We start from the raw sequence: 22,433 nt of genomic DNA, 5'->3' as shown, positions 1-22,433 counted from the left end.
ACTCCAGCCTGGGCGGCAGAGCGAGACTCTGTCTCAAAAAAAAAAAAAATACAGTTTTATTGGCCATAGACACACCCATTCACTTACACACCGCCGTGGCTGCTTTTGCACGACGGTTGAGTAGCCGACAGACCACGTGGCCCTGGAAGCCACAGATATATACTACTGGCCCTTTACAGAAGTTTGCTCTAGAGGGAGACCTCGGCCCATGGGGCGAGACCACTGGGCATGGGCAGAAGGGAGGCCTCGGTGCCTCCACGGGCCTAGTTGGATATCTCAGTGCCTGTTTCTTACATGGAGCACCAGGGGTAAGGAGAAGTGCCTGGAAGAGGCGGGCTGTTGCTCGCCCAGCACTGGGACCCGGGAGACCTTAGGAGGCTCTTAATGAATGGGAGACAAGCAGGACCAGGGCTTCCATTGGCTGGGCCTCAGTTTCCCTGCCTGTAAAGGAGGACAGCTGTGAAGGTGAACTGTGAGGCAGAGCCTCTGCTCAGCCATTGCAGGGCCAGCTCTGCCCCACTCCTGTTGTGCGCCCAGAGTGAGGGGCACGGGGTGAGATGTCACCATCAGCCCAGAGGGGTGTCCTCCTGGTGCCAGGTCCCCAAGGGATGTCCCATCCCCTCTGGCTGTGTGGGGACAGCGGAGTCCCTGGGGCTGGGAGGGCTCCACACTGTTTTGTCAGTAGTTTTTCTGAACTGTTAAATTTCAGTGGAAAATTCTCTTTCCCCTTTGACTGAAGGAACCTCCAAAGGAAGACCTGACTGTGTCTGAGAAGTTCCAGCTGGTGCTGGACGTCGCTCAGAAAGCCCAGGTACTGCCACGGGCACCAGCCAGGGGTGTGTGTCTGTGTCGGCCACGTGCGCGAGCCAGGGGTGTCTCTGTGCCAGGGATGTGCCTATGCTGTCCAGGGGTGTGTCTCTGCCGGCCTCAGCTGCTGCCCGGGGAGGTCCGTGCCTGACACTGCAGGCCCGGTTTGCCTGCTGTCAGCTGACCTGTAGTCACCCTGCCCTTGGTTGGTCATTACAGTAACTCTGGTGGGTGGAGAAGGGGCCTCCTGATTCAGCCTCTGCGGATGGTGGGCCAGGGTCTGAGTGGAGCCCCCCTCAGTCCCCCCAGGGGAGCCCCTGGCCAGGGTTGAGCGCCCCTGGAAAGGACTCAGGCCTGGGTCTGCTGTTGCTGTGAGCATGGTCACCTCTGCCCTAGACCAGAGCTGCGCCTTCCCCAGCCTCGGAGCAGCTGGGCAGGACCACAGGGCTCTGGGTGACCTCAGGGCCGCCCGACCTGGAGGCCCTCCCGGCGTCGCGGTGTGACTGACAGCCCAGGCACGGGGGCTGCTGTAATCGCTGTTTCTCCTTCACGCAGAACCTTTTCGGCAAGATGGCTGACATCCTGGAGAAGATCAAGAAGTAAGTCCCGCCCCCCACCCTGGCCCGGCAGCGCCCGCCCGGCCTGAGCCTCCCGTCTCCTTCCAGCTTGTTCATGTGGGTCCAGCCGGAGATCACACAGAAGCTGTATGTGGCGCTCTGGGCTGCCTTCCTGGCCTCCTGCTTCTTCCCCTACCGCCTGGTGGGGCTCACCGTGGGTAAGGAGATGTACCTGTGGCCTGTAGCTTCAGGAGGTGGGACAAGAGTATCTGTGTGCCACCAGTGTCTGCCAGGTGTCTGCAAGAACTGGCGATCCTTCCTCTGCTTTTTGTCACAAACGTTTCAATTTGGGAGAAGTGAAGCCCATTCGAGATCGAGGGACACGGTGATTGTTTCTTAAATCAAGAAACTCTCCGATTCCAAGGCCCCCGTGTCTCCTGCCAAGTGGGAGGAGTTGGAAGACCTAAGACCCAGGATAGCAGGCCCTGGGGGTGTCAGGGAGTTGCCCTGGGCAGGACACACCTCTGGGGGGGCACCCGTGGGCTCAGGGGTGACAGTCGCGGGGAGGCTGAGAGCCTGGTTTGATGTGCGGGGAGGTTGGTTGTAGCTGATGAGTTTGGTAACATCACATGAAGCCAAGGGTCACATCCACTAAAACACTCATCTCCTCCACTAAAACACTCATCTGCAGAGCTGGCCGTGGGGAAGGAGGGCAGCTGGTGTCGAGGACCAGACTGTGCCGAGAGGTGGGTGGGGTGTGGCGGCCCCTCCTCACCCCAGGAGGCACTCGTCCACTGCTGCCCAGTGTGCTCTCTTCCCTCCTTTCTCTTTTCTTTTTTCTTGCTTCCCTCTTTTCTCTGTCTTTCTGTTTCTCTTTGTTTCTCTCTCTTTCTCTCTTTTTTTTTGAGACAGAGTGTCGCTCTGTTGCCCAGGCTGGAGTGCAGTGGCACGATCTTGGCTCACTGCAACCTTTGCCTCCCGGGTTCAAGTGATTCTCCTGCCTCAGCCTCCCAAGTAGCTGGGACTACAGGGGCCCACCACCACGCCCAGCTAATTTTTTTTTTTTGTATTTTTAGTAGAAACGGGGTTTCACCTTATTAGCCAAGCTGGTCTTGAACTCCTGACCTCAGGCGATCTGCCCCCCTCAGCCTCCCAAAGTGCTAGGATTATAGGCATGAGCCACTGTGCCTGGTCTCCTTTCCCTTCCCCTTCCCCTTCCCCTTCCCCTTCCCCTTCCCCTTCCTCTTCCCCTTCCTCTTCCCCTTCCCCTTCCTCTTCCCCTTCCCCTTCCCTCTCTTTTCCTCAATACCAGCGATCCAGTGTCTGACATGGGCCACACACTGGCATGTGGGAGCGAGGCCGCCAGGGTCCTGTTCTTGAGGGGGCAGGTGGGCCCAAGCAGGACAGCGTGTGTGGTTGTGGGAGCTGCAAAGCCAGGGGTGGGGAGAGCTCCGTGCTGGAGTCGGGAGTCAGACCCTAGCCTCTCAGCAGTCTGGGCTTGGCATGCCTCTTAGAGGAGCAGTGGGGGACTGTGTCTGTGTGGAAGAGGAGATGCCCCCGCTGCTCCCCCGCCGCCCCCCGCCCCCCGCCGCTCCTCTGCCGCTTTTCTGAATGCCTTTGCTGTAACGCCAGCCTGACCCTAGTCCTGACCCAGCGTAACTGCTGGTGGGAGGACAGGCCTCTGGACGCAGCAGGGCTGAGCTCTCCAGCGACAGCTCATTGTGGCCATCAGGTGGCATCACCAGGAGTGGGCAGAGCCAGATTTGATCAGACCCTTCCCCGGACAATGCCCTGGAGCCCCTCTGGCTAGCACCCAGGACTCTAGGCTCCTGAGTGGGTAGGTGACCGCCGTGACCTCCTGTTAGACCCCTGGGCTTGGGTCCAGGTGCCGAGGCTCCAGGGCTGCAGTGCACTTGGCGCCCTGGGCAGCTCCAGGGCAGGCCGCCCTCCACGGGGAGCCTGGGGGTGTGCACCTGGGTCTTGGTGTCCTGGATTTGCCCTGCTGTCCTTTTTTTTTCGAGATGGAGTCTCACTCTGTCTCACCCGGCTGGAGTGCAGTGGCACGATCTCCGCTCACTACAACCTCCGTCCCCGGGGTTTAAGTGATTGTTCTGCCTCAGCCTTGGGAGTAGCTGCAATTACAGGGGCGCACCACCACACTCACCTAATTTTTGTATTTTTAATGGTTTCACCATGTTGGCAAGTCTGGTCTCGAACCCCTGACCTCGTGATCCGCCCGCCGCAGCCTCCCAAAGTGCTGGGATTACAGGCGTGAGCCACCCCACCCGGCCCCTGCTTTCCTTTTTTGTGACAACCAGTGTGTTTGGGTTCTTGCAACCACACTGAGGTCACCACTGCCACTGGGCGGCGCTGACCCTGCCAGATGTGGGCCAAGGTGGCATTCCTGGCTCCTCAGTGCCCACGTGTCCTTTTGCAGTGCTGACAAGACCTCAGCTTAGAGGGGCAGCGGCTGCCTGCCCCAAGCAAGGATGGCCCCAGCTGGGACTTGGGCTCTCTTGAGCTGAGCTGTCCCTCACGGGTCGGGCACCACGTGGAGGGAGACCGGGGAGCTCCGTCCAGTCAGCCAAGAGGATGGTCCTGGCCCTGCCCCTCCCTACACCTAGCATCTTTCAAGAATCAACAAGTTGTCCGGGCGCGGTGGCTCATGCCTGTAGTCCCAGCACTTTGGGAGGCCTAGGCGGGTGAATCACTTGAGGTCAAGAATTCGAGACCAGCTCGGCCAACATGCTGAAACCCCGTCTCTACTAAAAATACAAAATTTTTAGCCAGGTGTGGTGGTAGGTGCCCAGCTACTTGAGAGACGGGCAGGAGAATCGCTTGAACCCGGGAGGTTGCAGTGAGCTGAGATCGAGCCACTGCACTCCAGCCTGGGCAACAGAGCAAAGACTCCATCTCAAACAAAAAGAATCAACAAGTAGAGAACTGGGGTCAAAAAGTCTGACTTGATTGATGAATTTATGTGAAAATGTCCTACAAAGGCAAAAAACGAAACAAGGCACAGTTTTATCAATCCCCTTACAGCACTGATAGTACATGGAACTCTGACCCTGGGGCCCCTGCAGGGAGGACCTGCCACGTCTGGTCTGGTCTGGTGGGCCAGGCACTGTGGGCAGTGAGACAGCCCCCAGCACTGGGAGGAGCACCTGGAGAGACCGGAACTCCTGACAGCTTTCGCTGCCCAGAGGGGTGCGTTAGGAGGTGTGTGGGGGCCGGCCCCACCTCCCATCCCTGCGTCTGTTGCCTGGTGGGGTCCTGGGGCGCAGCCAGGCCCTGCTCTTCTGAGGTCATGCTTTGTAGGGGGACTGACCATGATTGTGTCAGGTGACAGTGCCCAGGAGAAAATGGAGCTGGCGGAGGGGAGCCTGTGAGGCCGTGGCTGGGAGCCGTTTGAGCAGGTGGTTGTGGGAGGCCGTCTGAGCAGAGCTGGGCCGGGCCTGGGGGGGCACCCAGGTGAAGGAGGGCAGGTGGGAGGGGGGTTGGGGACGGATTGCCATGGAGGCACCTCAGATTGGGTGCCTGGTGTGGGAAATTGGGGCAGAGGAGGCACAGTCCTGAAGTGTTTTAGGTGGGTTGAGAACTGCCCGGAGCCGGGCAGAGTTGGAGAGAGAAGTGAGGGGCATGGGATGGGGGGTCCTAGCAGAGCTGAGGGGTCTTAGTGGGAGCGGGTGGGGCACTGGCAGTGGGGCCCTCGCCTGGGGTGGAGACTGTGTAGCTGGAATGGGCCCGAGGGGAGCGAGGCTGGGGGCGTCCAGGGTGAGGACTGAGCGAGCCGCTGGACTCTCACATCCAGACTCAGGGTGGAGGGTGCCAATCTAGGAGGCGCGAGGTGCTGGACCGTCACCCTGAGTAGGTCTTAAGTGGGTCTTTAGTGGATCTGGCCTGTTTGGAGGGCAGAGCCACCAGTTTGCAGGTGGGCGGGACGGGGGTCAGGGAGGGCCTTGAAGGGATGCTGGGAACATTCCCTGAACTGCTGGGCAGTTGATGGTGCCCTTCAGTGCCAAGCGGAAGGTGGGGAGGAGCCCACTGGGGAGGGGCATAGTCGTTGCGTGATTCTGGGGCGGGAAGGTGTGTGGCGTGCAGGGGAAGGCTGGCCACAGGTCTGAACATGCAGGGCACGGCCCTCGCCTGTGGTTGAGGCTGCAGCTGGATGGAGCCCCAGGGGAGTGGGGCTGGGGGCGTCCAGGGTGAGGACTGAGCGAGCAGCCGGACTCTCACATCCAGGCTCAGAGCGGAGGGTGCCAATCTGGGAGGCGGGAGGTGGTGGAACCATCACCCTGAGTAGACTGGCACAGCTGCAGGACTCTGGATGGAGCGGGCTGTGTCCCCTGCCCTCAGGGGTCTATGTTGAACAGCCTGTATCCCCTGCTGTCAGGACTCTATGCTGGTATCAAGTTCTTCCTCATCGATTTCATCTTTAAACGCTGCCCGAGGCTGCGTGCCAAGTACGACACGCCCTATATCATCTGGAGGAGCCTCCCCACCGACCCGCAGCTCAAGGAGCGCTCCAGTGCTGCCGTCTCGCGCAGGGTGAGCCCGGCCCCCAGCTGCGGGGGTAGCGGGATCGGGGGCCACAAAGCCAGACATCCCCAGGCCCACAGTGCTGTGTTCACCTCCGGCTCATTTAGAGGCTGTTTATTCAATTTTATGGAGTCTTTAAAATGTGAGGGTTTTTTCTTTCCCGTTACCACTGCGGTGTCTGAGGCCCATCCAGCCCCTCCCAAGCCCAAGGCAACACTTGGGGACTGGCCATGATGACTGAGAGCCAGCGGGCCTGGGAGTGGCCCTCCATGGGGGCGCCCGGCCCCTGCCATCCCTGACAGGTGTGGCTCTGGCACTGAGACCAGGCAGCTTGAGAAGAGCCCCCTTGGAGCCACAGGCTGGCCCTGGGCCATATTTCATTCAGTCACAGGCCCTCCAGATGTCCAGCACAGTGGCCCAGCCAGGGCCATGGGGAGTGAGTGGGCCTCGGTGCTCTCCTCCCGGTGTTTCAGATGAGTCGGGAGGGTTACTGGGCTCTCCCCGCTGAAGTGAGGTGGCCCTGCCTGGAAGGAGCCGCGCTGGGCCAGAAGGGGCCTGGGAAATGTCTTCCCGAATTCGGATTCCAGCTTGTCGGGGGGTGTGCGTGTGGCCAGCGCATCTGGGTGCTGCGGGCGTGGGCAGTGGGCCTGACCTCGCGCTGTTTGCCATTGGCAGCTGCAGACGACCTCATCACGGAGCTATGTGCCCAGCGCACCGGCCGGCCTGGGTAAAGAGGAGGACGCCGGCCGCTTCCACAGCACCAAGAAGGGCAATTTCCACGAAATCTTCAACCTGACAGAAAACGAGCGTCCGCTGGCAGGTATGTGTGCCGTGAGCCTGAGGCCAGGCCGAGCATAGGCACAGACTGAAGGCCCGTTGGGGGTGCTGTGGGTACAGGAGGGGGTTGCCCTATGACAGGCCAGAGGAGCCCTCGGGACAGCGTTCACATCCACTGCCCCAGGACCCCAGGAGGCAGTGCAGGAGCCAGGGGTCATGAGGACTGTGGGCTCCAGGGGAGGAGGGCGTGTCCGTGGGGAGAGCCACCCACGCTATAGCACTCCCCTGAGAGCAGGCATGCAGGTGGCCCTCTGGGGACAGACTCCAGGGCGAGGCGTCAGGGCCGGCAGGGCGCTGGCAGGGGGTCTGCTCCTGGTTCCATCGTGTCTGGAGAAACAAGAGCTGCCAAGGGAGAGGTGACGCAGGAGCCTGGGGACGGGTCAGCCTTCCCAAAGGGAATTCCTGTTAAATTAAACCGGGCAGCCCGAGGTGTGTGCTGAGCGGCTGCAGAGGCAGCTGCGGAGAACTGAGTTTCGTCCTCTGCTGAGCCCTGGCACTGCCGGTCTTCATGGAAGTGGCGTCCTGGCCACACTGTCACTTCTGTTGCTCCCTGCTCTGCCTGGCTGCTTTCACTTTAAAAACACTGCCAGTGCCTGGTGAAGAGGAAGCATCTGTTTTCCACCCTCCGCGGCCACCTCACTCTTGCCAGCGCGCCTTCCTCTCGCTGTGGGGGTGACGTGAGCGCAGTGGGTGGATGTCAGGATCTGAGAGTCAGGACTCCCGCGTCCCAGCGTCAGGTCAGAGGCTGGCTATTTCCAGTGGAAGGCGTGACGGGCGGGCCTTCTCCCATTAGTGTGCGAGAACGGCTGGCGCTGCTGCCTCATCAACAGGGACCGGAAGATGCCCACGGACTACATCAGGAACGGAGTGCTCTACGTCACGGAGAAGTGAGTGTGGCCGCGGGGCCCTGTGTGGCTGCAGGGGAGGGGGCACAGGAGGGGTTGCCTGGGCTCTGGGATGGCACGGCTGGCCCAGTGCAGGTTTTCCCCAAGTGGCGGCCGTGGCCTCTCCCACGCTGCGCTCTTGCCGACTGTCTGGGATCCCAGGGGAAAAGTGTCGCCCCCAAGCTGGACGTGGCCTGTGCCGCACTGCTGTCCTCCCTCAGGCTGGCAGGGATGCTGTCTGCTGTCTCCTCTGGGGCCCAAGCAGTTCATGGAGACCAGAGGCAGAGTCTCCCAAGGAGGGGACCGAGGCCCGTAGCTAGTACTGAGGCTCTGGGTCCTTGTTGCTGTCTGAGACACAGTAGCCAGAAGAGGACTTTGACTCTTCTCTTGCTACACTCCAAACCCCTGAAACCCCAGATGTGGGAGTGCAAGAGCTGGCCTGGGGATGGGATCTGTTCTTGGTCTTGCCTGACCCTCGGCCACCCTGTCCCCCACACCTGTAGCAGTGGCCAAGGCCCTGCCTCCCCTCTGCTTCTTGCAGAGGAGGTGACCTGGACACTCCCAGCTAGGGCTCCGGGACGCCTGTGTCGCTCGCTGGGAATCCCAGGGGAATGGGAATCTCATTCCCAGCGTCCTGGGAATGGCAGTCTTAGGTTTCACACAGAGCGGTGGCCGTGAATGTCTCATGGAGCAATGGCCACGAGTGTGTCACACAGAGCGGTGGCCACGAGTGTCTCACACAGAGCAGTGGCCGTGAGTGTCTCACACAGAGCGGTGGCCACGAGTGTCTCACACAGAGCGGTGGCCGTGTCTCACAGAGCGGTGGCCGTGAGTGTCTCACACAGAGCGGTGGCCACGAGTGTCTCACAGAGTGGTGGCCACGAGTGTCTCACACAGAGTGGTGGCCACGAGTGTCTCACAGAGCGGTGGCCACGAGTGTCTCACACAGAGCAGTGGCCATGAGTGTCTCACAGAGCGGTGGCCACGAGTGTCTCAGAGCAGTGGCCGTGTGTCTCAGAGCAGTGGCCGTGTGTCACACAGAGCAGTGGCCGTGTCTCACACAGACCGGTGGCTGTGTCTCAGAGCGGTGGCCGTGTGTCACACAGAGCAGTGGCCTTGAGTGTCTCACACAGAACGGTGGCCTTGAGTGTCACACACAGAATGGTGGCCGTGTCTCAGAGTGGTGACCTTGAGCGTCTCACAGAGTGGTGGCCACGAGTGTGTCACACAGAGCAGCGGCCGTGAGTGTCTCTCACAGAGCAGTGGCCGTGTGTGTCTCACAGAGCGGTGGCCATGAGTGTCTCACACAGAGCGGTGGCCATGAGTGTCTCTCACAGAGCAGTGGCCCTGAGTGTCTCACACAGAGCGGTGGCCGTGAGTGTCTCAGAGCGGTGGCCGTGTGTGTGTCTCACAGAGCGGTGGCCATGAGTGTCTTACACAGAGCGGTGGCCATGTCTCACAGAGCGTGGCCACGAGTGTGTCTCACAGAGCGGTGGCCGTGAGTGTCTCAGAGCTGTGGCCGTGTGTGTGTCTCACAGAGCGGTGGCCATGAGTGTCTTACACAGAGCGGTGGCCATGTCTCACAGAGCGTGGCCACGAGTGTGTCTCACAGAGCGGTGGCTGTGTGTGTGTCACACATGCTGTGTCTGGTGGGGAGGGGGCGTCTCTGTTCATCCCACTGGGGGCTGAGGGGCAGCCGCGGGAGACCCCCACCTGGTGGGAGCACGCTCTGGTTCAAGAGCCAGGTGACGCCTCTGTCGGTTTCCCTTCCAGTTACTTGTGCTTCGAAAGCTCCAAATCCGGGTCCTCAAAGAGGAACAAAGTCATCAAGCTGGTGGACATCACGGACATCCAGAAGGTTGGTGAAGCCATCTACCCCCACCAGCCCCCGTGTTTTCTTCGTCACCTGACAGTGGCTGGCGAGGCTTTCCGTGTAGACCTCTGCCAGCCTCTGTCAGCATCTGGACACCGTGGCCGCGCTGGCCGCCCATGGTCCGGGTCCTTGACTTGAGTCCCCGCATCGCTGTGGGTCAGCGCCTGCCCTGGGTCTGCTTGCCTGGACCTGTGTCTCAAAGTGGAGGGGCTGGGTTGGAGCCCATGAGGTCAGGCGCCCACGCCCTGCTCTGGCTACTGTGTTTCCCCCGCGCTCATATCTGGGACCCTCCCCACAAAGAAAAGCACAGGGGCCCTGAGCTCTTGCCTCGGACGCAGGTTTTCAGGTGAGAGCTCAGATGATCGCACCCGCTCTGGGCATTTGCTCAGCATTTGACTGTCACATGGAATGAGTAGGTGGGCGTGGCCACAGGTGCCTGTGGTCCCTTGTTCTCTGGGACAGGGGAAGCTCAGTGAGGCACTGGCAGGCACACTCAGCCAGGGTGGTCAGGGCCCGCAGCTCCCTCCCAGTTCCGAGCGTCCTGGGCGTGTCTGCACTGGCCCCGGGGGCACTCTCGCCCCATGGCAGTTGTGGGTGATCTGTCCCATCCGGCTCTGGAAAAAAGTGTGCAGTCAGGTATCCAGAAGGGGTGAGTTCAGGGCTGGGGTCCTTTCAACCTGCCTCTTGGGTTTGGCAGTGCTGACAGATGGCCCTCTGGTGCCAGGCCCTGAGAGCGAGTTCTGGGGCCCAGTTCCCACCGTCAGCCTCCTCGGGCCTGCTTGTCTCCGACCTTCCTCAGGCCAGCTGCCCGGCGGTCTGGGATGGGGTGGGACAGACCCTTTCCAGGTCTGGTGTCTCGGCCACAAAGCGAGGAGGTGCCCACAGGTCCTACCCTCTGTTGCTCGGAAGTCCTGGGTGCCCGTGGGCCCTGCCACCTGTATGCCCAGCGGAGGAGGATGCCCTGGGCCTGCAGAGGCCTGTGGTGACAGCCACGCTTGCCCTTTCAGTACAAGGTCCTGTCTGTCCTCCCGGGCTCAGGCATGGGGATCGCCGTGTCAACGCCATCCACTCAGAAAGTAAGTGCCGGGCGGGGGCCGCCCGGGGTCAGTGTGGGCCCAGGGGCCTGGCTCTGGGCAACCCTGGGACCAGCGTGGGGCAGCCAGCCAGAGGTTCGTTTGGGCAGCGGGGTCAGAAAGCCACCCCTCCGTCGCAGCAGCCGGAGCCTGGGGCTGCGTCCAGGTTGAGCTGGAAATCTTGCTGGGGCCATCGAGTCATGGGACAGACAAGGATGCCGGGCATGGGGGGCCCCCAACTCGGAGACTCGGGAGGAGAGAGGCACGGGGCTGAAGCCTGGCTGTCCTCTGTCTCTTGGCTCCGTTCCCCTGAAGGCTGGAGCCTGGCTCCGGGTAGTCGGGGGACACCTGTCTTTGGCACCCAGACCCATGTGACTGCGTGCTGGCCTGGGGCTGGTCTTGGACTTCGTCTTGGTCCTGGTCCTGGCGCCAGCCTGGCTGTGCCATGCTCACTGGTGGCATTTCTTCCCTGCCAGCCGCTCGTGTTTGGTGCCATGGTGCACAGGGATGAGGCCTTTGAGACCATTCTCAGCCAGTACATCAAGATCACCTCAGCGGCAGCGTCTGGCGGGGACAGCTAGTATTGACTTGCCTGGGACGTTGCTGGAATTTTTTTTTTTTTTTTTTAAACAATTTGGTAGTGGAAGCAATTGGACATCCTCATGAGCTTTTGCAATAATTTTCCTGGACCTGCGGTTCTATTGTGTTGGCCTCTGCGTTTTATCGACCACGAAGGGGCCAGGGCTCACAGGGCTGGGGGCGCGTCTCTCCCGCAGGGCGTGGCAGGCGCCTCTGAGGGCCACCTGCAGACTGGGGGAGGGGCAGAGGCCCTCGGGGGCCTGTGGAGAGGATGCACAGGACCCCCGGCCCCGCCTTTCTCCGTGCCAGCCTGGACAGAGAAACCTCTCGCAACCTTGTGTCCCGCTCTCCAGAGGCCGGAAGCTCGTCCGCCACCAAAGCCATAGCTGAAGAGTGCAGGGCCCTTCCTCCAGGGGACAGAAAGATGTCATCAAGGAGGGACATGGGGGCCTTTCACCAACCACCGAGAAGCAGGCCTGGCAGTCCTCCTTCCTCTTACATGAGGCCCTCTTGAGGCATTTGTCCTTGGCGCCGGGCTGGAGCCGGGAGCCTGTCCCTGTCCCTGCCTGTGCTCCATGGGAGCAGGGAGGGTGAGAAGGGCCCACCCCGCGCCTGCCCTCAGTGTCTTTGGTGGCGCCTTCCTTGCCGGCCTCCAGGGCGCTCAGCACCGCGTCTGTAAGGACCCGCCCGCCGCTCTCAGCCTGACACGCCAGCCAGGAGGTCTGTAGTCGGTGACCAGTAAGGGCACGGGATGGTGCAGGTAAAAGCACATCTTTCTCACACCTTGCTCTTTGGAAGGCCCAGGAGAACATCTGTGAAGGCCGTTGGAGGTGCTCTGAGCACCGTGGCATGTCTGGCACGTGGTCTCCAGGCTGCAGTTGCCCGGGTTGGTTGGGGAAGGGAGTGGGCAGGAGTGTTCCGGGTCCATGGTGGCCCAGGCTGCAGCCGCCTTTGGGCCATGCCAGAGGCTCTCTGGCAGCCCCTGTGCGTCAGGGAACAACCGTGAGCCGAGTCCAGAGACTCGGGCCTGCGCTGCCTGCAGCCGCCGTGTGACACTGTTCCCTCCCCCGCGTGCCTGGCAAGTGCCAGTCCGGGCACAGACCCTCCCAGCCCCTGCCCCGCCCCAGGGAAGCCTGGGCTTCCCGGGAACAAGGTGGCATTTGTGGAGGGAGCGCCTGCAGGCCTGTTTGCTGGGGCCACCTGCACTGGCAAAGGGAGGGGAAGGTGGGGGCCTCCTGGAAGGAGGTGGCCACCCCGCGGGCCTGAGCGTCTGCTGGGGCAGCCCCCTCAGCCCCCTCAGCCTGTCCTGAGTCCCCTGGGTGTCGTTGAGATTGTTGTTTTTTGAAGAAACAGAAGATTATATTTTTTACAGAGAGCAAGCTGTTTTTCTTATTTTTGTATCATTTTTCAGATGTAATTTTTACCTTTGCTCCGATCCTCATTTGCTGGTGTGGGTGAGGGATCCGGCGGCACGGGCTGGTTTCACCCTCTTCACGAGGGGCTGCAGGGTCACACGCTGGTGCCGGGGGTGCTTTGGGGGGAGCCGCGCCGATCACCAGATTAAGCACATGTCCTATCCCGGGCGGTGGAGCGGAGCCCTCTTGGTTCTGGGCCGCATGGACGTCGGCGGCAGGATGACCGCACGGCGGCCTTTCCCGAATGGGGCAGAATCTGCTCTGAGCCGGGTGTCTGGCCCTGTGGGGGACCAGCTGTCTTGGTGCACCAGGGGCGGGGGACATGCCCCAGTGAACCCCCCCTCGGCGCCTGGGGCAAGACAGGGCGGGCACCGACCCACCCCAGGGACGGCTGCAGAGGCCCTGCCCACAGACCATGGTCACCCCTCTCTCCCCAGGGCCTGGCTGTCCCCAAGGGTGGGTCCGGGGCCTTGGGGCCAGTGAGCGCCTCTTCTCAGGTGCTGGGATTCAGTCCCCAAACACAGCGGGAGGGGTCCCTGGGGCAGATGAGGCTTCTTTACCAGAGTTGGGTGGTTTAGTTCGAGTCCCTTTTGTGGAGAAAGGGAGATGAAAACTGACCACGTGCCAGGTGTGCCCGCAGCCCCCCAGGGAGGGCCGCGTTCGGGGAGCAGGGGGAGGGGGAGGGCCACCAGGTTGGCTCTGCTGCCAGCACAGGCCCCTCCTGGAAGTCCTCGGGAGCGGGGCGCAGACCGGCACAGGCTCTGGGCTCCCCATGGAGAGAAGCTGTAGTTTTTACCAAATTGTGTACATCTGGGCAGATGTTTAATTTCTATGACTAATCCCTGAACTAGATGAATGTTAAAGTTTTCTGTCTGAAGCCTGAGTCTATTTTGGATCTGTAAATAATCATTGCCAGTGTGACTTTTGTTCAACAAAAGGATTGTACTGTATTAAGAACTGATGAAAAAAAATTCTCCCGTAACATTTTTTTAAGAAAACTTTGTTTGTTTAAAGAAAAAGTCTTGTATAAATTATAATTTTTATTTAAATAAACCTAAAAATGCTTTGTGCTAAGGCTCAGGGCTGTCTGCCTCCCTGGCAGGGCCACACGCATTGCAGGTGGCCTGAGCCACCTGGGCCACCAACCCCAGGCCCCCAGTGCCCGCTGCTCCCTGGGGCCCCACGGCTGCTGAGGGCAGGGCGTTCGGGTACTGATGCAGCCTGAGTGACGGCTGTGGGGTGAGGTGGGGCTGAGAAGCAGTCCTGTTGGATGTGGGCATTGGAGGCTGGGAGCAGGAGGCAGGGCCTGAGTTCCAGAAGACAGGAGGCCAGGTGGCGAGGGACGCGGCCTGCAAGGAGGGTACCCAGGGCTGGCACAGGACGAAGTGGGGGAGGGAGAGGCAGGGAGCGCCTTGGGGTCAGGGTGCGTGTGGGCTTTGGCCCCTCTCCACTGTGGTGTCCTGGCTGCCTGGGGGTCCTGGACAGAGGGGTTTCCAGCAACACTTGGGGCTTGGTGCATCCGGATGCTGATACCAGACACAGAAGGGTACAAGGACCTGTCTGGCTTTTGAAACCCCTGGAGTTGGGCATAGGCCTGTGCCAGGTGCACCTGGTGCTGCCTAGCCTCCTGCACCTCAAGCCCACAGGAGCCCCCTAGGAGGCAGAGACCTCCCCAGGTTACACAGCGAGGGAGCTGGAGCCAGGAGGAAACCAGGTCTAGTGGGCCACGCCACCCTAAGGGGCACAGCTTCAGAAAGTAGGACATATGCATGCTCCATTGACATAGCCAGCCAGCCACTGATCCATCCATTCATCCACTGATCCATCCATCTGTCTGTCCATCTGTCCATCCGTCCATCTGTCCATCCATCCATCTATCCACCCACCCACTCATTCATCCATGTATCCACCCACCCACCCACCCATTCATCCATCCATCCGTCCATCCATCCACCTACCCACCCATCAATCCATCCATCCACCCATTCATCCACCCATCCATCCATCCATCATCCATCCATCCATCCATCCACTCATCCACCCACCCACCTATCCATCCACCTATTCATCCATCCACCCCCCATTCATCCATCCACCCCCCCATTCATCCATCCATCCACCCCCCCATTCATCCATCCATCCACCCACCCATTCATCCACCCACCCATTCATCCATCCATCCATTCATCCATCCACCTACCCACCCATCAATCCATCCACCCACCCATTCATCCACCCACCCGTCCATCCATCCATCCATCTATCCATCCATCCATCCACTCATCCACCTACCCATCCATCCGTCCACCTATCCATCCACCTATCCATCCATCCCCCCATCCATCCATCCACCTGCCCACCCATTCATCCATCCATCCATTCATCCATCCACCTACCCACCCATCAATCCATCCACCCACCCATCCATCCATCCATCCATCCATCCATCCATCCATCCATCCATCCATCCATCCACCCACCCATCCATCCGTCCATCCACCCATCCACCCACCTACCTATCCATCCACCTATCCATCCATCCATCCACCCATTCATCCATCCATTCATCCATCCATCCATCCACCCACCCACCTGTCTGTCCTTCCATCCATCCATCCATCCACCCACCCACCCATCCATTCATCCATCCATCCACCCACCTACCTATCCATACACCTACCCACCCATCCATCTATCATCCATCCATCATCCATCCATCCATCAATTCATCCATCTATCCATCCATCCATCCACCCACCCCCCTGTCCGTCCATCCATCCACCCACCCGTCCGTCCATCCATCCACCCACCCACCCATTCATCCATCCATCCACCCATCCATTCACCCACCCACCTATCCATACACCTACCCACCCATCCATCCATCCATCATCCATCCATCCATCCACCCACCCGTCTGTCCGTCTGTCCTTCCATCCATCCATCCATCCACCCACCCATCCATTCATCCATTCATCCATCCATCCACCCACCCACCTATCCATGCACCTACCCACCCATCCATCTATCATCCATCCATCATCCATCCATCCATCAATTCATCCATCTATCCATCCATCCATCCACCCACCCACCTGTCCGTCCGTCCGTCCGTCCATCCATCCACCCACCCACCCACCCACCCACCCATTCATCCATCCATCCATTCACCCACCCACCTACCCATACACCTACCCACCCATCCATCCATCCATCCATCCATCCATCCATCCATCCATCCACCCACCCACCCATTTACCCACCAGCCAGCCAGCCATGCATAGCAGGCCCTGTCCTTGGTGCTGGGACACAGCAGTGGTGGGCTAGGAACCTGCCAAACACACCCTCACATTCTTCCCAAGAACACATCCATCCTGTGGTACCCACCGACCCCTCCCACCCACCCCTCTGTCCTCTTTGCAACAGGGCCTCCCGCGCTTGCTTCCAACTTGGAACAAGGCTCAGACCTGCCTAACCCGTGGCAGCCCACACTGACCCCTCCATGCAGATGGGGCAGTGCGGGCCCATGGCAGGTGTCACGGGAGCTGGGCCATGGAGGAGGCAGAGGGGCCTCCCAGGGGCTTCTGAGTGCTCAGTAAGGCCAACCTTGTGGGAGACCACCCACCCTCGGCCCACAGACTCTATGCCTAAAACCGACAGCTTGCCTGTTTTGCATATATTTCATCATTTAATGTCAATAAAAGTGCCTCTATATACCTCTATCGCCATTCACGGGTGATTGTGATAACGATTTCAGTACGGTTGGTTTCCTTGGCAGTCATGCATGTTTTAATGCATGTGTTTTACATTGCTCAGGGGCATCTCTTGGCTGTACCTGGCAACCACAGGGGCTGTGGAACGAAGGAAAGGTCACAAACCTGTGGCGCAGGCCTGGTGCTCTCTAGGACTTTTATTCTGAGGGTGACGGGATGCTGCAGAGCTTCCAGCAGAAGCTGGCACTCTGGCTGCCAATCAGAAGAGGGGTCACCCAGGGTGGGGGTGCGTCAGGGACAGTCCAGAGGGGAATGAAATTGTTAATGATTTTATTATTGAACCAGGGGTTCTCTTCATAGGTACTTGCTGTGTGTTTTTAAATATTTAGTGGATGAATGTAATGAATGAATGAGTAAATCAATCCGAAAGGACCACACGTGGACCAAAGTGAGCGACGCTGGCAACCCAGGGTTGTGGTCCATTCTGCTCGCCCTGCAGAACGCCAGGAGGCAGCACTCCATGGGCTTATGAGCTCCAGCAGCGGTTGGAGGACAGGGTTGGCCAGAGACTACAGGAGCCACAGACTAAGGGCACAGCCAAGGAAGGACCCCAAGACCCCGTCATGTATGGGCGTGAGCTGGGAAAGCCACCTGGGGAAAGGACTGTACGCTGCAGCCGCCCGGTGCCACTGAAATCCGAAATCTGCCCTCAAAACCCCTGGAACCAGGAAGCCCAGCTCTGCTGTCCTCCAGGGGCCCTCGGGTCCATGTCAGCTGGAAGGGAGACACCTGGGATCACAGAGGGGCAGTGCGGTGGGGCCAGAGCCAAGAGGCAGTGATGGACAGCTGACCCCCTCCCTCAGACAGGAGCTGGCCCAGGACCCTGCCATCATCTCTGCTCAACTCGGTACCAGATGTCACAGCTGGCATCGCAAGCGAGGGGAAATAGCTGGACCATGCACGATTGTAAAGAAGACCCTCGGCTATTACTATTTGTAAATGATGTGATGATAGAAAACCCCCAAATTCACAGGTAAATTGTCATAATAGGAGTGTGGAAGTTGCTGGTACAAAATGAGTCAGGGGAGGCCATGAAGAAGCTCTTGCAGGCCTGCCTGTAGCACAACTCACCCCAGGACCCGCGGGACTGCGACGAGGGCGCCCACCTAGCGACAGCCACTCCCGCAGTGAACAGTACTGCCTCATGCCAGGAGCTGCTGCGACCTGTGAACTTTGTTCTAGAGCAGCTTATGTGGACTTCTTTGCCTTTTAAAGTGTCGCCTTTATCCCAAACACCCCCCAAAATGCCTACTGGCGTAGCATGCATATCCCGACTGCAATCCCTTTGCTGTTCCTGAATAAACTCTTTCTTAGGAGAGCTCTCTGATGTCACTTTAGGTTGACGGGAGGCAAGGTTTCTGGATATAACCCAACACATAAAAAACAATTGTGGCGGGCAGATCATGAGGTCAGGAGTTTGAGATCAGCCTGGACAACATGGGGAAACCCCATCTCTACTGAGGATACAAAAAACTAGCTGAGTGTGGTGGCACGCACCTATAATGCCAGCTACTCGGGAGGCTGAGGCAGGAGAATCGCTTGAACCCCGGAGGCGGAGGTTGCAGGGAGCCGAGATCGCATCATTGCACTCCAGCCTGCGCGACAGGGCTAGACTCCGTCTCAAAACAAACAAAAAATTGCATTTCTATGCAAAACAAAACAAATTTTAAGACAGCCTCAAAGGCCAGGTGTGGTGGCTCACACCTGTAATCCCAGTGCTTTGGGAGGCCAAGATGGGAGGATCTCTTGAGGCCAGGAGTTTGAGACCAGGCTGGGCAACATGGTGAGACCCTGTCTCTACAAAACATTAATGGAAAAAAAAAAAAAAAGCCTCAAAATATGAACTTTTGGCTGGGCGCAGTAGCTCACTGCTGTAATCCCAGCAGTTTAGAAGGCTGAGGTAGGAGGATTGCTTGAGCCCAGGAATTCAAGACCAGCCTGGGCAACAGAGTGAGACCCTGTCTCTAGAAAAAATTTTTTAAAAAATAGCCAGGCATGGTGTTGCACCCCTGTAGTCCCAGCTACTCAGGAGGCTGAGGTGGGATCGCTTCAGTCCGAGAGACTGAGGTTACCGTGAGCCGTGATCATGCCGCTGCACTCCAGCCTAAGCAACTGAACAAAAATGAAAAACAAGTTTTAGAAATAAATCTAAAAATTTAAAGACTTTCATGAAAAAACTATAAAATAATTGAAAGACATGAATGAGGATCTATATAAATGGAAATAATGTCATGTTCATGGACTGGAAAAGTCAGTTTCACAATGCAAATGTCCTTTCAAAGGTCCTCAAATACAAATGCAAATGCCCTCTCAAACATGTGGAGAGGGCCGGGCGCAGTGGCTCACGCCTGTAATCCCAGAACTCTGGGAGGCCGAAGCGGGCGGTTCACAAGGTCAGGAGATCGAGACCATCCTGGCTAACACAGTGAAACCCCGTCTCTGCTAAAAATACAAAAAAAATTAGCTGGGCGTGGTGGTGGGCACCTGTGGTCCCAGCTACTCGGGAGGCTGAGGCAGGAGAATGGCGTGAACCTGGGAGGCGGAGCTTGCAGTGAGCTGAGTTCACGCCACTGCACTGTAGCCTGGGCGACAGAGCCAGACTCTGTCTCAAAAAATAAATAAGTAAATAAACAATAAACATGTGGAGTGAAAGAAGTAAGTTACAGAAGACAACACGTTTCCTTTGGCTAAAGAGCAAAACCTGCATAACTGAACTCGCTGTTGGGGATACAGCCATGGACAGAGGCAGGAAGGCTTAGCGTGAAATGGGAGCGCCCTCCGAGGGGGAGCAGGGGGCCTCCAGAACAGGGCACAGAAGGCTTTAGGGCGGCGTTCGGTTTCCTGGCATAGGTGGTGGTGACACCTTGGTTCATTTTATTCTTGTTCTTTAAATTGTGTGTGTTTTCATGAAAAAGATTCTGCTTTGAAAATAACAGGTATGTGTAAAGAAAGCAAGCCAAGTCTGCCCAAGTAACTTTATTTGTGTCTTCTCAAACAGTTCAGATCAAATAATGCCATTTTCTGATCTTGAAACCAGCAAGATTGGAAAGAGAATGAGGCCATCGTTTCACTCAGACTTTTGCACTTACTCAGGATTGTATATTCAGGAACAAAGTCAAGCCCTGCCCCAGAGGCAGGCTCCGCCCGGCCTCACTTCTTAATTAGAATAAACTAGAATCAGGTCCATTGCTAACTGCTAATTGTTTTGCACGAGGGAGCCACAAAGGAAGCTAAAACTAACCTTTCTAAGTTATCCTAAGTTTTCACTATCTAACCAGCACTTCTGATTTTTTTTCCTTACAACTCCGAAGTACGGTGGTGTATGTCCGCTGCATCTGAAAGGCTCCCCAGAAATCAGAGCCCATCACGCGGGAATGTCTGGGCAGTCACCCCATCCTGCGCGCAGACAGCAAGGGGCTCCTGGCGGGTGTCAGGCACACGGTACCGCAACAGCGGTCCCGAGGTCTGAGATTCTGAATGTCAGCAGGTGGCTGGCGAATATCACCAAAGCCACTCAGGAACCGGCCATACGGAATGGCTGGGTTTCTTATCAAACATAAAATGCTTCCTCTTTGGCCTGGACTGTTTTGCTAAAATTGTTAGTGGGTTTCAGGGCAGGCCAGTGTATGGGAAACTGTTTTTTTTTTTTTTTTTTTTTTTGGGATGGAGTCTCACTCCGTTGCCCAGGCTGGAGTGCAGTGGCATAATCTTGGCTCACTGCAACCTCCACCTCCTGGGTTCAAGCGATTCTCCTGCCTCAGTGTCCCTAGTAGCCGGGATTACAGGCATGCACCAACATGTCCTGCTAAGTTTTGTATTTTTAGTAGAGACGGGGTTTCACCATGTTGGCCAGGCTGGTCTCGAACTCCTGACCTTAGGTGATCCACCTGCCTCGGCCTCCCAAAGTGCTGGGATTACAGGTGTGAGCCACTGCGCCCGGCCAGGAAACATTTACCAGGGACAATAAAGGCTTAGAAGAACCTTTTGGGGAAACTTTGTGAGGACCACAATTCCAGAGGGCCCACGGCAGCCACAGCCTCCTGGCGTGACACCAGGCACACTGCCGGCGGCACAGGCTGCTGGGCACAGGCAGGCACAGCCAGTCTGGAAGAGTAGCCCGTCTTAAATCTTTGGTTTCTTTCCAACCAGGAGCAAACATTGGTAGAAAGAGCCAGGGCATATTTACTCTTTACACCCAGATTTTTCATTCAACCATTCATTATTAAACCATTCGGCTTGCACAGTGATCTCTGATAATGCGGTCCATAAAAATCACCATTAAAGCTGCCCTTTCACCTGACCTGGGTGGGGCTCAACGAGGAAATGAGAAGTTTCCTGTATGCTTCAAAACATAAATCAATGCCACGACATTCCGAAAATGGATGCTGCCTGTGAAATGTGAAATCACTAAGGCAACCTCTGCAAAACCCACCCGGCAGCATGAGGAACGGCGTCTACAGCGTGCTCCAAACGGCCGCGGCCCCGCTCCTTACAGATCAAAGTTTAAGCCGCATATTCTCATATTTCAAACAAAACTAAGTTACAGACATCATCTACACGGGCACGGATACACACGAAACAAGGACGTGGCACACAACTGAGGGGTGCCCCGGGGAGGGGGCAGGAATGCGTTTCGGGAAGAATCCTCTGGTCGCCGGAGCCCTCACGCTTCAGAGGAAACCAGCGATCCATCATGGCTTTGAGACAAAAGACAGACATCCGAGGCGCAGTTTACACTATTCTGGCTTAAAAAGACAAGATGTTCAATAAATAGAGAGAACTCGGCGTGAAGAAAAGACAAGAACAAATCTGGACCACGTGTACAGACTTCAGGGCCTGCATCAGAGGAATCCCGCCGGAGTCCAGGAATGGCCCCTCCTCCACGGATGGCCAGCTTCCTCCTGACTGCCCCGCAAGGCCGGCTGTGTTAAGCGCTTCGCGTTGATAGAAAGCATTGGTATCTGACATTTTAACAGTAACAAATTTGGCAGTGCTTTACACACTGCCAGCTTCCAGAGCGTATCATCTGTGCTCCAAGAACAGACGCCAAGGTCGTGCTCCCAGCCGGATTGTCTTAGCCACGCCACCGTGATGAGGCAGGTGTGGAGGCCCCAGCAGCCTTCCCGGCGCTGGTGTGGAGGCCCCTCCCGCGGATCACCGGAAGCAGGGCCACGTTGCATTGCAGTTGCACAGTATTGTAAGGATCAAGCAGCGATGTCCTAACCGTAAACTAAGAGGAAGGTGAAATGAAGGCAAAGAGAATCAACCACTTCCCAAAACTTGGCCACAAACCATTAGAGTAAGTCCCACCAAGTGGATCAAAGTGACCCACTGCTACCTCAGGCCCAGATGGTGTGACCTGCGTGGAAATCATATGTCCCTAAAATTATTGCAACAGAGCCACTAACGGGCCATTTTCTAAACTACAGTGTTGACATTGCTAAAACCTAAGAGGCCAGTGCCCCCAAGTCAGCAGCTGCATCTGCTGAGAGTAAGTGGCGTGGGCTGCAACCCGCAGATGCGTGCGGAACTGAAAATGCCAAATATGTACACAAAACTGTTGACGAAAGGGTTTTCTTCTAAAATCAAGATTTAACTATCAAAAATAAATTTCTACATTTAAATGTATATATCAACATAATTGGTCTGTAATAATTCTCTTAAATAGTTTCCACACTTTCCCAGTTCGAGAGCAGAACGCCGGCTTCTCAGCTGTGCGAGTCGGGCTTCAGATTCTCTTCAATTCCTCGTGCAAAGAGTCGAACCAGCTGGCAGTGGACTCTGCAGAGACAAGCGGGCACGTGTAAACCCCAGGTGTCCCTCACTCAAAGCCGGCGTGAGCCGCACTCCTGGACCACATGTATCCCTCACTCAAAGCCGGCCTGAGCCGCACTCCTGGACCACATGTATCCCTCACTCAAAGCCAGCCTGAGCCGCACTCCTGGACCACATGTATCCCTCACTCAAAGCCGGCCTGAGCCGCACTCCTGGACCACATGTATCCCTCACTCAGAGCTGGCCCTGAGCCCCACTCCTGGACAAGGGCTGTAGTGGGGGCCCGCCCCGCATGGAACGGTCAGACGTTACCGTGGGCTG

General features: G+C 57.6%; 2 protein-coding genes and 1 pseudogene across 27 annotated transcripts in view; 1 reads left to right on the top strand and 2 right to left on the bottom strand.

Moving 5' to 3' along the window:
• GRAMD4 (GRAM domain containing 4) overlaps positions 1 to 22,433 on the top strand; it is a 153,626-nt gene that overhangs the window by 91,858 nt on the left and 39,335 nt on the right. For 13 of the 24 annotated variants that reach the window (XM_045364224.3, XM_065521715.2, XM_065521708.2 and 10 more), the window contains exons 11-18: positions 740 to 811; positions 1,363 to 1,406; positions 1,473 to 1,582; positions 5,758 to 5,912; positions 6,579 to 6,723; positions 7,534 to 7,627; positions 9,398 to 9,482; positions 10,505 to 10,573. In XM_045364224.3, the coding sequence (XP_045220159.1) occupies positions 740 to 811; positions 1,363 to 1,406; positions 1,473 to 1,582; positions 5,758 to 5,912; positions 6,579 to 6,723; positions 7,534 to 7,627; positions 9,398 to 9,482; positions 10,505 to 10,573 (774 nt within the window). Of the gene's footprint in view, positions 1 to 739; positions 812 to 1,362; positions 1,407 to 1,472; positions 1,583 to 5,757; positions 5,913 to 6,578; positions 6,724 to 7,533; positions 7,628 to 9,397; positions 9,483 to 10,504; positions 10,574 to 11,046; positions 13,639 to 16,637; positions 17,656 to 22,433 lie in introns of those variants that run through there. The other 11 variants (XM_074003501.1, XM_074003499.1, XM_045364220.3 and 8 more) reach the window with 3 other exon arrangements.
• CERK (ceramide kinase) overlaps positions 19,299 to 22,433 on the bottom strand; it is a 79,113-nt gene continuing 75,978 nt past the window's right edge. For all 3 annotated transcript variants that reach the window (XM_045364225.2, XM_005566987.4, XM_045364226.3), the window contains one exon: positions 19,299 to 22,118. In XM_045364225.2, coding sequence (XP_045220160.2) covers positions 22,046 to 22,118 — 73 coding nt within the window. In that variant the 3' untranslated portion in view covers positions 19,299 to 22,045. The remainder of the gene's footprint in view (positions 22,119 to 22,433) is intronic.
• LOC107130969 (uncharacterized) lies at positions 20,840 to 21,517 on the bottom strand (annotated as a pseudogene).

The sequence above is a fragment of the Macaca fascicularis genome, chromosome 10 (assembly GCF_037993035.2).
Source record: "Macaca fascicularis isolate 582-1 chromosome 10, T2T-MFA8v1.1".
Taxonomy (NCBI): Eukaryota; Metazoa; Chordata; class Mammalia; order Primates; family Cercopithecidae; genus Macaca; species Macaca fascicularis.
Note: the sequence above shows the minus strand (reverse complement) of the source record. Positions and strands in the feature narration are given on the sequence as shown.